Source organism: Podarcis vaucheri, assembly GCF_965113315.1.
Source record: "Podarcis vaucheri genome assembly, chromosome: 1".
In the NCBI taxonomy this organism is placed as follows: domain Eukaryota; kingdom Metazoa; phylum Chordata; class Lepidosauria; order Squamata; family Lacertidae; genus Podarcis; species Podarcis vaucheri.
In genome coordinates, this window is record NC_138759.1 from 89,470,946 (window position 1) to 89,487,227 (window position 16,282).

The window sequence follows — 16,282 nt, forward strand, 5'->3', positions numbered from 1 at the left end:
CCAATTCATTTGGTGCATTGTATAGAAATCACTGAGGGTAAACATAGCATCACATTGGAATGCAGCAGCAGAAACTGAGTGCCACCAAATTGCACCATCGGGTATCTTTAACTTTTGTCATGTTTCCTTGTTCTCTTGCCCAGGTTGCTTGTCAGCTCTCGTGTACCAGCACTCCATCATGCCTCTGGCCTTGCCCTGCAAGCTGGTCATTCCCGATCGAGGTAAAGACATGTACATAGGGTGGAAAGCACTTGTGGGCAGATGCACTTGTGGGCATCAGGAGCAGAGTACATGGAGAGAACACCACCGTTTATTCATCAGGAGTGTGTGTGTGTTCAAAAGCTCTCAAAAGAAGAGTCACTTTTTTGTATTCCTGGTTTGATACAAACGACGAAATTAGAAGTTCTAGAACCTTTCCCTGCAGACCCACCTGCCTTAAGACTTTTAGGGTTGAAATACTGTATGTCTGAAGACAGGAGCCCTGAATCAGATGATTACAGGAGTCATAAATGCACAACTTACATGAAGGGAGCAGGAGAATGCTTATATTTAATAAATAAAAGTGTTTACTTGGGGGCAGCCATTCTTTTGCTGTAAAATCCCCCCTGAGAGCAATGGAATATCCTCAAGTTCAGTTGCTCCCTGTGGGACTTGCTTCCCATATCTATTCAAAAGTTTGTAATGGCAAGAACCCACTGCACAGTAGCTGCTTGCACTGTGTGTGTGGCTGGAAGACTCTCTGGAGCTTTGGAAAAGGATTTTTTTAACGGGGAGGGGGTGGAGGCAGCACTGGAAACCTTGGTCTATCTAATAAAGGGATCTGCCATATTGCAGATGTTAAAGTGGACTCATGATGTGATACAGATCAAATCAGGTTAGTCCACTGTGAAATCCAAATCCCGTCCCCCCGCCATCCCTAGGCTTACACTGAGGGAGCAGGAGAAAAGAGAATGTTCAATTTTATAAAGGATAAGGAATCATAAGGACCTTGCATAAACATAACAAATTCTGTCGCCAACATGTTTCACTGAAAGCAATTTAGGTAGCAGTGAGATTAGCGAGCAACAACACTGTATTTCTCTATCTCTGTTGGTGTGCGATTGTCCCCTGGGAGTCATGCAGAGGGACAGACTCTGTAAAAGGCACTGACTGTATGTTCATTTTTCATGAATTCAAGATAATCCTTCCTGCTTTAATTTAGTTTACTTTTAATGGCTACCTCCTGCTGGTTCTGTTTACAAAAATATGAAGATGAGAGAGAATCTTTTCTCCATACATAAAAATGTATTGCTAGAATTGTTAAGGGGAAGTCAACCTGTGCCCCTTGTGACACCAGTTGTGGGTACAGCAAGGCAACACGAATGTATTAAATGGACTTGAGCATGTGGTCTTAGAAAGAGCTCTTGCCGATGGCCAAAAACTTCCCTTCCTTTTTTCTTTTTTTTTTAAGATCCCATGGATGAAACGAAAGAGACAACCACATCAAGCAACTCAGCAACAGACTTGCTCAAACAGGGAGCAGGTGAGTAGCTCGGATAGAAAGGGGAAACATTTCAACCAGTTTGGAACCCTTTTACTGAAATGAAACCTCCCAAACCTTGTCTGGGAATAAAGCCCCGTTGAATACAGTTTCTGGAATTTACTGAGCAGCACTGCATGAAAATATTTAAAAATATTCTTTCTACTTAACTTGGTAGTACTCAGAGCAAGCTCTGTATGCACATACATGGCCCTTTTGTTCCTTCATCATACATTTTAAGCCCTGCAGTTCCTTGTACCTGGAGCAGCGCAAAATCAGCCTTCTCTTCCAAGAGAGGTTTCAATGGAACTTTTACATAAGTACGTAATTGGGCTTTAAATAGCAGAGACCTTCTGCATTTTGCTAGTTAGAGTTTCAAGTTAAAACTGATAATGTTTTTGCCTGAGCATTACAGGTACACTGTGAGCATTCATAATTGCATAATGTTTTAAGGTCTTGTGCTTTTGTAATTTCACTGTAATTTTAAAATATTTAATTTAAATTTTTTTAATTTGCTTTTGAAATTTTAGTTTAAAACAGTTTTGCTGGGTTTTTCTTACCAGCTTTAACTATCAGGCAAGTTCTTCGTACACTATCACAGAGATACTAGCAAGCATCTATGACTGGCTGTCAGTTGCCTGGGCAAAACTAAACTCAGCTTTCTATAATTTTTCTGTTTTTGTTTTGTTGTTGTTATCTTATGAAAACAAAGCAATTGTCCCTAGTGTTATTAGAAGATTGTGTTAGCACACACAGTGTTGATATCATCAGCTCGTTTTGACCAGTAGAAGCCTTGCGCGGAAATTAGCCACCAGGAGAAAAGCTCTGACTAGCTTATTTCTTTCCAAGATTACAGTGGTCCCAGCAAGATAAGGAACTGGAATAAAGATTGTGGGCATTGGAAGGGTTTATGGTAGGCTTGACTAAGCCATGGGTCTCCAGATCTTGTCAAAGCCACAGCCAGCAATTTGCCAGTCATCAGCAAAGGTTGTAGTTGAACAATTGGTCCACGGCATTTGAAAGTGGCCAATGGGGGGATTGCTGAAGTGTGCAGATAAAGTTGATTTGGTGCAACCCTGCACACAGCTATGCTGCTTAAACTGGTCTATGTGCAACTTTGCCACTTCTGAGATAAACAGCACTTGGATATTGCATAAATTGGGGGAATTATACTGCATATTGATGTAGCTTAATCCCTTCTCAACTTTTGATTGTGGTTTCTGCCATTGGGAGCAACAGACTCTAGGCTCTCCGATTAAGGTAAAGGTAAAGGTACCCCTGCCCGTATGGGCCAGTCTTGCCAGACTCTAGGGTTGTGCGCTCATCTCACTCTATAGGCTGGGAGCCAGCGCTGTCCGCAGACACTTCCGGGTCACGTGGCCAGCGTGATAAGCTGCATCTGCTGAGCCAGCGCAGCACACGGAACGCCATTTACCTTCCCGCTGGTAAGCGGTCCCTATTTATCTACTTGCACCTGGGGGTGCTTTCGAACTGCTAGGTTGGCAGGCGCTGGGACCGAACGATGGGAGCGCACCCCGCCGCAGGGATTCGAACCGCCGACCATGCAATCGGCAATTCCTAGGCGCTGAGGTTTTACCCACAGCGCCACCCGCGTCCCTGGCTCTCTGTTTACTGAAATGGTAAACTTGTTTGACTTCTTGCAAAAAGTCAGTCAGATACAGATCCACATTCCCTAGCATAGTCCACAGTCATTGGGGAAAGCTCTTATGAGCAGGCAGCAAATAGACTGCAAATATAAGTTATCCTCATTATAGTCCAGGCAGCAGGAGGATTGAGCTTGCTTTAGCCTTTGTGTATCCTGCATTGTGCCATCCCACTGATGTGTTTGCCACTGTTTCCCCCCCCCTCCAGCCTGCAATGTGCTCTTTATCAACTCGGTGGAGATGGAATCATTAACAGGGCCACAGGCCATTGCCAAAGCTATCACTGAGACGCTGGCCGCTGACACCCCACCATCTGCTACTATTGTCCACTTCAAAGTCTCAACGCAAGGAATCACCTTAACAGACAACCAGAGGAAGTAAGAGCCAAATATGGTCTGGGACTCAGGGTGATCTGTGGGCTTCGAAATGAAGACTGTCTTTTCACACCCATTATCTGGTTGCGTTAGTGCGAAGTTCCCCAAGTTACTCTCTGCTTCACAAATAAGGCCCTCAGCAGTGGTACTGGTATAATAACCCATTTGAAACTTCTGTTTGGTCATAATTGGCTAGTAGGCATCAAGTAAAGCTCAGGATATTTTGCACTTAATACATCCCTGCTGGCCAGTGTTCCATTAGCCTTGTAAATGACTGATGCAGAGCTCATGTAATAGGATGGTACTGATTACCTTGGGGTTGTTTGGCCATTTGTATGGATGGGCCCAGCAGCATTCATCCACTATCATTTCTTTTAACTATGTCACTTACTCATGTTCATATTTCTGTTTCAGGCTGTTCTTCAGACGACATTACCCCATCATCAGTGTCACCTTCTGTGATGTGGACCCACAGGAGAGAAAGTAAGTGGCAGGGCTTTCGTTTTATTGTGATTAAAGAGACTCAAATCAAAAAAGTACTCATAGGCAGATATATCATAGCAAAGATGGGGTGGGGAAAATGACTTTCTGTTTTCTATCCCATGTTATTTATTTATTTAAAGACTTTTACTGTTACTTTCAAGTGTAAGCTTGCAAGGAGCCTAATAAAAAGCAGCTAAAGCTCAACATTTGAGCAGTATTTTTTTAAAAATAAAAATAAACAGTGAAAAGAGCAATAAACCAGAGAAGGCAAGAGTAAAATACACCATCCATTAAAGTTCAAGAGCCTGGCTCTGAAAATCTAACAGGATAGGCACCAGCTGAGTATCACTAAAGGGAGGGGGAGCCCTGTCACCTCTGCATGTAACTGTACCTTGAACAGTGCCTGGTTTGCATATCTTAAGGAACAGGTAGTTTCACAGGACAGGATCATATCCATAAAGGAACCCTTAATTTATATCAGACTAAGAACCCCTTTAAGGAGCACTAACCCATAGCTGAACAAAGCGAAATATAGGAGATGGCAGAACCCTTCATTCCCTTGCTTTGCTTCTCAGAAAATCCAAAGTTCTTGCAGACTCCATTTCCCCCATAGAAGTCTATAATTGTAGAGTTGGAAGGGACCATGAGGGTCATCCAGTCCAACCCCCTGCAATAAGGAATCTTTTAAACCCATGACCCTGAGAGTAAGAGTCTCATGCTCTACTCACTGAGAGCAGAAATCTATGTAATTAAACTTCTGTTCTTCTGTGACATTGCAGCAAGGTGGTCTTCCTTAATTTCCAAAACACAGGTAATTGTCAATAGTAGGTGAGATTTCCAGGTGCCTCACACACTTGATTATCCTTTATAAGGAACTAGGTGAGGAGCAAAGGTGACAAACTGAACTTCGGTGAACCATTTGCTTTAGACAGTAGGGAAGCATCATGGGAACACAGAAAGCTGCCTTATACCAAGTCCAAATATTGGTCCAACTAGGTCAGGATTGTCTATGCTGACTGGCAACTGCAGGGCTTCAGATAGGGGGCATTCCTATCCCTACCTGGGATGCCAGGGATTGGACTTGGGATCTTTTGCATGTGAAGCAGATGCTGTACCATTTAGCTATATCATATCCCTGCTAGTTTCAGGAGCTTTGATTGGCATAAATATTTTGACATGAGATTCCAGAAGACTGACTAGAAGGGCCTGCAAAAATCACACTGTAGCCCATTGTTGTTTATGAAAGCTGTTCAATAGTGGAGGCACTGGAGCAGCATATTAGGCTTGTATTTCAGAGACATTTTCCCAACAGCTCATAATTTCAGCACTTTTGAATATCTTAATATATTCTGGCAACAGACCGTTTCTCAGAAGAAGAAGGGGATAAGGAAGAGGGGTTTCTCATAATAGTAGGAGGTAGATGGAGCCCACGCCCCTTTCTTGGCTGTACTTATTTGTTACTTTAAACAGGGAAGAAAGGGGTCAAGTGATTAGGCACCAATTCAGTCAAAGTGTTACTTTACCAGTCTTCCCTACCCCCATATCCCACTTTAATTACTCCACTGTACAGGTTGGACCTTAGTATTATTGTGGATTCCTGCCCTGGTGAAAATTAACCAAAGGCTGTTCTTATCTCCTCAGGTGGACTAAGTCAGACAGTGGTGGTGCTGCAAAGTAAGTCTTGTTTTTCAACTTCAGGTTCAGTGTTAGACCATTACAAAGGACAGAGGCCCTTCTGATAGTGGCTAGATTCTCCAAAGCTTACAGACATGTGTGAATGGTTCTTTGGCCTAATTTATCTTGGATCAAAGTGGTTCACATAACTGAGAGGAGTGATCAGATGGAGAGTTGGTCTGAACTTCCATATTGGTCCTAACTTTGAGGTCCAAAAGGCTTTAAAGCAGAAACCATCAGACCAAGAGAGATGTAATAGGCCAAATCTGTTTCCAGAAAATGTTTTTATTTTAGGCAAAGGGGCCAGCTTGGCTTTTATGTTATGCAAGTGTTGAGTTTCCCCATTGTTCCCATGAAGGGTCATGACTCCAGTTTCCACATGTCATTATAGACATGCCCGCTACATTTCTGAATAAACAGCAAAGCCCATTTTTAGCCACGAAAACAGCACAGATAATACACACCAGCCCACATGGCCCTTGATTCCCAAAGGAGGGGTGTGCCACTGCCATACCAAGTCATCTTTGACTTCTCCAGACAACCATCAGGGAACGTAGCACAAGGTGCTTAAAGTCCTTGAGGAAATCTTGAGAGAAACCATCCTGGTTGAATTCTTTGTTGCGCAAGAAGTCTTGAAGTCTTGAAGTCCCATGGATTTTTTCAAGTGCTTACCTAAGGAAATGAAATAAAAACATGTCAACTTCCACTTCATTTACACTTGGAAATGTTACTTTAAAAATAAAACAGAGAATGTGTTTAAATAATAAGTATTTGAGAATGTCTGGTTGTGCCCCCCCCAAAAAAAAACCCCAGACCTGGTTGAAAAGTTATATGCAGCAGTAGGCTGCATACATCTGCACATGTCTATTTCCCACTCAGTTGGTGCATCCATCTGTTTCAGGGAGCGGGGAGTGACCCTTGATTCAGACAGATTTACTTTCAATCTGTTATCAGTGCTGTCAAAACCATGCTTAGCATTGCATGAATGGCTCTGTCAACTGGTACCACAGAAACAACCCTGGCTTCAGTTCCTCAGTTTAATGTTCCTCAGCATATTTCAGCATATGGCACCACAAGCAGTGATGGCAGTCTATCCTACCAATGGCCAACTCACTTAGGGACTGTTGCCTGTGTCTAGCTTATCTAAACTCACACTGGAGAGTTCAGTACTTCATGTTGAGGTCACATTTCACATGATCCCAAAGGGGGTGGAGGGCAGGAGACAGAACAAGAGTCTGAAAAAGACTCTTGCCATCCCAAACTCAAATGCAAAAACTTCTTTTTTTCTAATCTCCCAAGTTTTGCCATTTTAGAATCATAGAGTTGGAATAGACCACAAGGGCCATCGAGTCCAACCCCCTGCCAAGCAGGAAACACCATCAGAGCACTCCTGACATATGATCTGGTTGTCAAGCCTCTGCTTAAAGACCTCCAAAGAAGGAGACTCCACCACACTCCTTGGCAGCAAATTCCACTGTCGAACAGCTCTTACTGTCAGGAAGTTCTTCCTAATGTTTAGGTGGAATCTTCTTTCTTGTAGTTTGGATCCATTGCTCTGTGTCTGCTTCTCTGGAGCAGCAGAAAACAACCTTTCTCCCTCCTCTATATGACATCCTTTTATATATTTGAACATGGCTATCATATCACCCCTTAACCTCCTCTTCTCCAGGCTAAACATGCCCAGCTCCCTTAGCCGTTCCTCATAAGGCATCGTTTCCAGGCCTTTGACCATTTTGGTTGCCCTCTTCTGGACATGTTCCAGTTTGTCAGTGTCCCTCTTGAACTGTGGTGCCCATAACTGGACACAGTACTCCAGGTGAGGTCTGACCAGAGCAGAATACAGTGGCACTATTACTTCCCTTGATCTAGATGCTATACTCCTATTGATGCAGCCCAGAATTGCATTGGCTTTTTTAGCTGCTGCGTCACACTGTTGGCTCATGTCAAGTTTGTGGTCAACCAAGACTCCTAGATCCTTTTCACATGTACTTCTCTCAAGCCAGGTGTCACCCATCTTGTATTTGTGCCTCTCATTTTTTTTGCCCAAGTGCAATACTTTGCATTTCTCCCTGTTAAAGTTCATCTTGTTTGTTTTGGCCCAGTTCTCTAATCTCTCAAGGTCGTTTTGAAGTGTGATCCTGTCCTCTGGGGTGTTAGCCACCCCTCTCAGTTTGGTGTCATCTGCAAATTTGATCAGGATGCCCTTGAGTCCATCATCCAAGTCGTTGATAAAGATGTTGAATAAGACCGGGCCCAAGATAGAACCCTGTGGCACCCCACTAGTCACTCTTCTCCAGGATGAAGAGGAACCATTGATGAGCACCCTTTGGGTTCGGTCAGTCAGCCAGTTACAAATCCACTGAGTGGTAGCATAGTCAAGGCCGCATTTTACCAGCTTCTTTACAAGAATATCATGGGGCAGCTTGTCAAATGCCTTGCTGAAATCAAGGTAGGCTACATCCTCTGCGTTCCCTTCATCTACCAGGCTTGTAATTCTGTCAAAAAACGAGATCAGGTTAGTCTGACATGACTTATTTTTCAGAAATCCATGCTGACTATTGGTGATCACAGCATTCCTTTCTAGGTGCTCACAGACTGTTTGCTTAATGATCTGCTCCAGAATCTTCCCTGGTATTGATGTCAGACTGACTGGGCGATAATTATTTGGGTCCTCTCTTCCCCCCTTTTTTGAAAATAGGGACAACATTTGCCCTCCTCCAGTCTGCCGGGACTTCGCCTGTTCTCCAGGAATTCTCAAAGATGACTGCCGGTGGTTCTGAGATCACATCTGCCAGTTCTTTTAATACTCTTGGATGCAGTTCATCTGGCCCTGGAGACTTGAATACATCTAAACTAGCCATCTAAACTTTTGTTTAGCAAAAGAAAAAGGACTAAAAAATGCAGTAGAAAAATGCAATCAGAGTAATAAATTGTTCCAATAAACAATGGAGAAAGAGTTTTGTACTATAGATATGATACTAGCCCATACATAATGAGAGATTTATTGAATATGATCCTTTTACTTCTACTAGGGGAGAAAAATCCTATTAAAAGCCAAGCTGTGTGACCAATTTGAGCTACTTCCTCTCTCTGGTCGTGTTTTCCGTTCTCCTCCTGATACTGCCTCTAGCTGAGTAGCATGGAGCGAGCTCTGAGGCTTATGGGCCCCACTAATTTTAGGCACTGTCTGTAGCAAGGGGTGTTTTTATTAGAATCTCCAGCTGTCTGGATTTTTCTTTCTCTAATTAGAAATGACAGGAGGAGGATCACATTTTGTTCCATTTTGTTTCATCTAGTATTTATAACTTTCCTTTTGAAAGTTGAAATTGAAATTAAAAACAAACAAACAAACAAACAAACAAACCCAAAACATGTTGTTCTTACTGAGATAATGGAGCTACAGCAATTGAAATCCACATCCTTTCTCCAAAGGCCACACCTCCCCACCTCCAATTCCATGTGATACATGTCTCAAGTTCCACTGGTAGAAGATTGAATATTTATATAGCTTATCTGATAACACCAGTATGCAATCTCTGCTCCACAAATAGCTGTGGTTATTCATGTCTGCCCTAGCTTACACCTCTCTCTCTCTCTCTCTCTCTCTCTCTCTCTCTCTCTCCTCCCATTCTTTTCTTTGTCATCTCTGCAGACTCTTTGGCTTTGTGGCCAGGAAACAAGGCAGTACAACAGACAACGTCTGCCACCTCTTTGCTGAGCTGGACCCCGACCAACCAGCTGCCGCCATTGTCAACTTTGTCTCCAGGGTCATGCTCGGCTCCTCTCAGAAGAGATGAACCGATGCCTTCCCCCTGAAGGGGGCTTCTTGCCCTTGAATTTTGAAGAAGGACTTGGAGTTGTTCCGAGAAGGAGTGCGAGGAAGTGCGTTGCAAAAGAGGGAAGTGAACCAATTTTAGGGGGCGGGGGGAGAGAGGGAGAGTGGGGGAAGGTCTGAAATGCTGAAAAGCCCAAACCAAGCAAACGTACGTACATAGTAGAAACCAAGGAACCGACATCGTCGCCTTTCCCTGCCAAGTTCAAGAGGTGGAGACAATTTTGGCTTTTTGGATCAGCATGAAATCAGAGAATTCAGCCCCACAGGCCAAAGCACGGATCTTATTTACCTTTGTGGGGTAGGACTATATAGTAGTTGCTTGTTTAGAAAATAAGGCAAACTTTTAAAAAATCATGAATACGTGAGCTGCAGGAATCACATTGAGAGACATGCCGAACAAGCAATCATTGGTACCCATTTCTGAAAGTAATTGCTCCCAACTCTTCAACTGCTGAATGTATGGAGCGTGTGTGTGTGTGCCTGTGTGTGCGCATTTGTGTAGTGTGCACCAGTTGCAATACATATCTGTGGAAATCTGCAGTGTTAAGATGATGTAATGGTTATTCAGAACGGTTGACCCCTGCATTCTCCCCCTCCTCTAGGAACATTGGCCTCCATTACTCTAGCTGGAGGAGAAGCCTCATGAGCAGTAGCGCCTGATCTACTACAGAGGCAGGAAGTCCACACCTCATACATGTGCACAGTGCATGTGCACACATAATTTGTATACCAGAGTTGCAGGGAGTATTCCCCTAGCTAAGTTTAAGGAGCATGCTAGCCACATCATAATTATATCTTCTGGTTTCTATGCAATGAGACCCATGGTAGGTCATTTGAACAGGGAATCTGTCCCATGATCCCCTTGCCCCTAAAAAAATTAAATACCAGCAGTTTGGGAATGCCATTCCTTTCCTGTCCAGGCTTACCGCTTCTCGGTAGGCATGCACGTCATTTTGTATCTTGCATGGAAATTATTCAATTGCGCAAAGGCAAGATGAATGATCCAGTAATGGGGAGAGGGGGATCTTGTTTTGAAGCCACTAGGAATAATGATGTAAGGAGAGCCAAGTTGGTGTGAGCTTTGGCTTAAGCACAGCCATAGTTGATTAATCTGTATCCATTTGAGCTCAACAATTAATCTGTAGCAAAATTCATTATTTTGCCTCTTCAGGCTTTGTGTTTGCTTCTGGAGGCATCAGATCTTGCACCGACACACCGACACTTGGCAGTGTTGTCCTCAACTGACATTTGCTGTGGAAAGGGAGGCAGTTTCTACCTTGCAAATCTTTTTTGTGCAGAGCCACTACATATCCATTTTCACAGTGAATGAGGTAGTATTGTAGCAGCAGCCACAGAGGAACTATGTATTTTTCTGCCAACATCACAAATTTGTCTTTTTACTAGCATGACTTCTGTCACTCCTAATGGGGGGCCTGCAGAAGTGCTGCCTATTAACTAATGGCTCTGGGTATCTTTGTCAAGGAAAGGTTGACTTGTCAGGAGACGTCTGCTTTGTTGTGGAAGTATCCTTCTGTTGTGTAGGGTTCTCACATTATCTGCACTGGCAAATCCCAGACATGAACACTTGTGCTGAATGGACAAAGAGATGTTCCCATGTGTCAAATCCTATGGGTTTATTGTGAATTCTTCAACCTCTACTTAGACTAGAGTCAAGGCCCTGCTGAAAGCAAGTTACTTTTGGCTTGCTGTGTCAGCTGGTCCAACGGGGATTGGTCAAAGACTTATGAAGAGACTAGCATGCATGACAACAACTTGAGTCAACAGATAAGGAGCATGTGGGCAGTAAGCCCTTCACACCCTCCTCTGTTGATAACACGGAACAGGACTCATAACACACAGTATGGATTGGGTTGGGCTGAGACCTCCCATTTAAACCAATGGATGAAAAGTCTGTTCCCCTAAAATGCCATATGGGTTCCTGAATTAGCAGGGGAAGATCTTTAGAGACAGGGTGTGTGTTGATGAAGCACTTCAGCATGAAGCCATGCAACATTCACTAAAAAGTCAAAATACAAACTCCAAGTCATGCAGTCACCTAAATTCCCCTAGAGAGTGTGGCTCTCTCATTGCCTTGATATAATATATATATGTATGTATGTATGTAAGTATGTATGAAATATACTGACGAAATAATGTAAGCTAATCAAAAAAATTTAAAGTGAAATTTACACAAAAAGTATTTATTTTTGCCATATTGCTTTTATCTATCTTTTACCTCCTCTGATATTTTCATCTTCCTACATTCCCCCCTCCTCCCTGTCCATGTTATAGACTCTTGTATGTATAACTTAGTACAAAGTGCTTATTTGGTTAGTATTATTGACATGGGCAAGATTTCAAAAGATGTCCATCCCTCTCCACCCCAGCCCCATAAGAGCAATGTATTTTGATATCATGCCATAGGGCAGTGCAACAATACAGCCTTTCTCATCCCCACCTCCTCATTTTTAGAAATGAGCAAGTGAGCATGTATAAATTTTGTACTTCATTGCTGAGTGACGCAAAGGTTAGAGGTGTGCGTATGTGTGAAAGTGTGTGAAGAGAGACTTATTTCTGGATACTGTATAAAGCATGAGTTTTGCATCCAAGGACTGTTGTCGAGATGGTTCCTTGGATGGAGTGGGAGCATCAGTTGTTGGTGTCATCGTCCAGGCTCTGCCCCACCCGCATCCAGATGGGATGCCAGAGACTGCGATAGCTTATTCTCTTCTAGGTTACAAATATTTCCTCCTTCTGCAAAATTCAAGCAAGATGATTCCCCCTCCCTCACCTGCAACTGTCTCACCCTGCCATTAACCAATTAGAGAAACACTGTGTCTATAGATATATATATAAATATTATAAATATATATATTTTTTGAAAGTCTCTATTTTTCAGACTTCATTTTTTCACTGCTTTCAAAAAATTAAAATTTGCAATCTCACCCTTCCCCTTCATCATTTGCTGTCTTGCCACAGAGAGCGGTATTGAAACTTTATGGTTCATTATTGTTTTGCCATTCAAAGGAAGTGACCTTGATATAAGGCTTCTGTGGTCACATATATATCATCATGGCGAGCACACGCATGTCAGAATACCTGCTTCCAGCCATGACCTGCTCACTGCTCCTTTACTAACTCACTAGCTGAAGATGGAAAGTTTAAAGATCCCTATGTGTTTGGGCCATACTTGCTGACTATGGCTTTATTTTAAAAGGCAGAGCTAATCACATTATGTAACTTGTTGCTTTTCCAGCTTGCATTCAAAACAAAAGCTGCATTTTAGGAGTAACTGTTGTATTTATCAACCACAGTTTTTCCATAGATCAGGTCCCCAGCTCCTCCAGGGTGGCTCTCGATCCGGAGCTAATCAAGTGCTTGTGAAAAAGAGCACAAAGAGGCACAAGAAGTTGCTAGAAGAAATGAGAGTTCCACCAGACCCAATAATTTCTGTGTATATCTTGATTGGGTTAGTGGAGTATGATTTTTTATCTGCCCTTCCTTCCTTTCCCTCAACTTGCAGTGTGCCTCTCTATTTGTGCTAAGAACCATAGAGCAGGGATCAAAAGGAGATCAATCTCGATGGAAACCTCTGGTCCATTCTTATGGACTGCCAGTGCCAACCCAGGAAGGAACATCCTGGCATATGTGAGGAGAAGGCAACCAGTTTTCGAAATACTCTCACAACTTCAGAGGCAACTGATTGTCTCCTTCTCTGCAATCTCTGCCTTGTGGGGCTATTTGCGTCTGCCATGTTCTTTATCCATTGATCTCCCTGCACCCAGCCACTTGCCCAGGATGTAAATGAGCTGCTCACTAGGTGAGTCATCCTTGAGTTGGTTTGTTGGTGTTAATTTGCCTCAGCCACAGTTTCTTCATAGGCTTAAGGAGGCTGTTTGTGGCACTGGAGAGAGCGAGTCCCTGTTCTAAACTGGTTTAGTTGCTTTCTGCCAAACTCCCAAGTGCTGGAGGAGCTGCTGCAATCCCCGAAAAAAACTTGTGCCATTTATTGAATGTCTTTTAAAGAGCACAAGAGAAGATAATTCCATCTGAAACTCACCAAATCATTTCCAATGCCTGGGACTGATGTCTAATGTAATCCCCCCCCCCATGTATGCAATGTAGTAATAACTCTACCCTTTCATTAGAAGGTGTTATATTTTATACACATGCACACAAACACCCTCCTCCGTACACAAAGAACTGCATAATCTTGCCAAAGATACCTGTTTGAAATGCACTTTCCTCTTCCTGTTGGCTGTACATTTCTTGAATGTGCCTCTTTTCCTCTCTTTAGTTTTTCTTTCTTTGTTTTAAAATCGTGTTTACTAGTGACTTTTGTTCATTATGTTTTTCTCTAGCAAATTTGTGAAACTCAAATCACCCTTCCACCAGCTGGGTGGTGATAACTAATCTGATATATAACTTGAGATTTGAGGAAGGTTACTGAGCAGTGAAACAGCCAAAGTAAGATTTAGAAGAGAACAGGAGCAAAGCCATTCAGATACCCTCATGTCCAGTTCCTTAAATGTTATAAAAATCCCAAATTTATCCCTAAAGCTCCTGCAGTTGCTTGCTTTAAATACAACTTCAAATAAGTAATCATTTTAAAATAAGTAATCCCTTCCCAATGCCTGTGAAAGAAATTTAAAGTAAACAGCATTAGAGACAGTACTGTCTCTTTTTGTCTCTATGTAGCTGACATACAACGGACAAAGATGTTTAATATTTTGCAGCAACAAATTTTATTTGACATCCAGCTCAATATAGCTGTGAGGATTAATCACCTAATATATCTCTGCAATATGGCAAACGGAACGACTGCACTGCTACTCTACATGGAGCATTGAGCTAGCATTGTAGTTTTGCTAAATCTTTCTTGTAGCATAAGAAAGTCATAAGGCCAGAGTCATAAGGACCATACTAGACCAATACCCAAAAGAAACCAATGACCTGTGCTCAGTAATTGGAACTGGATGTATTGGAGAAACATTTAAAGGCCACAGGCCTGATATATTACTATATTCTGGCAACCATCAATTTATTAATCTGTTCGTGGATGACTCACAACACATTATTCAAGTTGAGTCTGTTCTGATTAAGCCAAGAAGTTCAGTTAAAAATTAAAAGGGATAAAGCCATCACTTTGTGAGGCCATGTGAGGAATAAACTCCCAGGTTTATACATGGACATAATAGCTTCTGTCATACTAAGGCAATGAAGACTAGCATCTCCTATTGCAGCCCCCTTGTAGACCCATTTTAGAAGTTGTTCCATAATTTGTCATCATAGTGTTTGTACAGCATTTTCATCAGCATTCTCACCCACATAAAAAAAAAAAAACCCTTGTTCAACATGGCCCCTCATTCACCCATTGCCCAGTAATGGTAACCTGGCAGCATACCCACAAAGCTCCTGTGGTTCTCCAAATATATCATTAGCCAATGCCATCCAATATATACCTGAATTTGGGGCTAAAGAAAAGCAGCATGTATAGGGTTATTAATAAAAGCAACAAAGAAAGACTCTTGAAACGACACCGGTATATTGAGCTCCACATTTTACTCCTAACCATATTCCTTGGAAATGTCCTGTTACAATCATGTGGTCCTACAAGTGATGGGTTTAGGATTGGGATGCTGGTTTCTGTTGCAAGTAGGTACTTTTTCAAAAAGCAGCATAAAATTACTCAACTCTGGAGGACGCCCTTTGATCTCCAGTAGTCAATTCCCATTTTTTAAAGTAGGTCTACAGGAGGTGAGCGGCATAGCTCCAAAATCAGTTCCAGATTTAAAACCAAATGGTCCAAATCTAACAGTGTTTACTAGGACGTACATCCCATTCAAGTCAGTGACATCTACTCTCAAGTTAAGAGGGCAGTTCTATGCAGAAGTCAATTCCACTGAAGACAATAGAACTTATAGACAATGGTTATAGGGTTGCAGCCGCTAGAAGCAGGGCGATCCAGACTTTAAAACTGCAGTTCAGACTATTTTTGCTGTTTTATGACTACCATGGTTAATGTTGTTACAGCATCCTTTATCAGTATTAATGACCTTTTAAAACAACTTTTTGTTTCTTCTTGCATCCCCTCCCATTTTTTAAGCACACACCAAACATGCAAATGCCTACACAAAGAGGAGTAATTGGGAAGGGAAACAAGCCACATGCCAGAATTAACTCCCTTTTTATGTATTTATACAGACAGAATTATCCTTTATATTTTGTATCTTTGTGCCCATACCTTTTGTCACTTCTCTAAGAGACGCCTCTGCATCACCCATGGTTCACGTGTGAATGGACCATGCACAACTAAGCTTTCCTTTCCCTTTGTACAGCTATCTTGACTCATTGCAGTTCCTTGTATGGCTTTATAAATGATAAGATTTTAAACAAAATCAATTATATGAAATATACTGTTGCTTGAAAATGCCCAGCTTGGTGTCTGGATTGCTGGAATTGTATCTCAAAACTTTAAGGGAGCAAAGGAATAAAGACTCTCTACTTTTTGCACAGGGAAATCATGATGGTGGCTGTATTCACTCCTGCTCCCTTGCACTCTCACACCGAAGAGTTTGCACACTGCAAAAGAATAATAGAAAATGGTCCCAGCCAGTTCTAGAGTTGCTCCTGAATTTCACTCAAAGAGAAATTTGAGGTGAATGTAGCCATTCTTGCTTGCTCCTTTTGCCAACCCCCCCCCCTGGAGAATTTTGAAGAAAAACTGAAATGA

The 16,282-nt window shown here is 42.4% G+C and overlaps 1 protein-coding gene and 1 long non-coding RNA gene across 22 annotated transcripts in view; one reads left to right on the top strand and one right to left on the bottom strand.

Moving 5' to 3' along the window:
* Positions 1 to 16,070, top strand: part of TNS1 (tensin 1) — a 321,487-nt gene extending 305,417 nt beyond the window's left edge. For all 21 annotated transcript variants that reach the window (XM_082237860.1, XM_082237875.1, XM_082237878.1 and 18 more), the window contains 6 exons: positions 144 to 221; positions 1,451 to 1,522; positions 3,392 to 3,560; positions 3,972 to 4,040; positions 5,682 to 5,714; positions 9,367 to 16,070. In XM_082237860.1, the coding sequence (XP_082093986.1) occupies positions 144 to 221; positions 1,451 to 1,522; positions 3,392 to 3,560; positions 3,972 to 4,040; positions 5,682 to 5,714; positions 9,367 to 9,511 (566 nt within the window). In that variant the 3' untranslated portion in view covers positions 9,512 to 16,070. The remainder of the gene's footprint in view (positions 1 to 143; positions 222 to 1,450; positions 1,523 to 3,391; positions 3,561 to 3,971; positions 4,041 to 5,681; positions 5,715 to 9,366) is intronic.
* Positions 5,982 to 9,358, bottom strand: LOC309541296. Its single transcript, XR_014223693.1, has 2 exons — positions 8,569 to 9,358; positions 5,982 to 7,005 (listed from the first exon to the last, which is right to left on the bottom strand). It is a non-coding gene; the product is annotated as an uncharacterized lncRNA (long non-coding RNA).
* Positions 16,071 to 16,282: the final 212 nt, after the last annotated feature.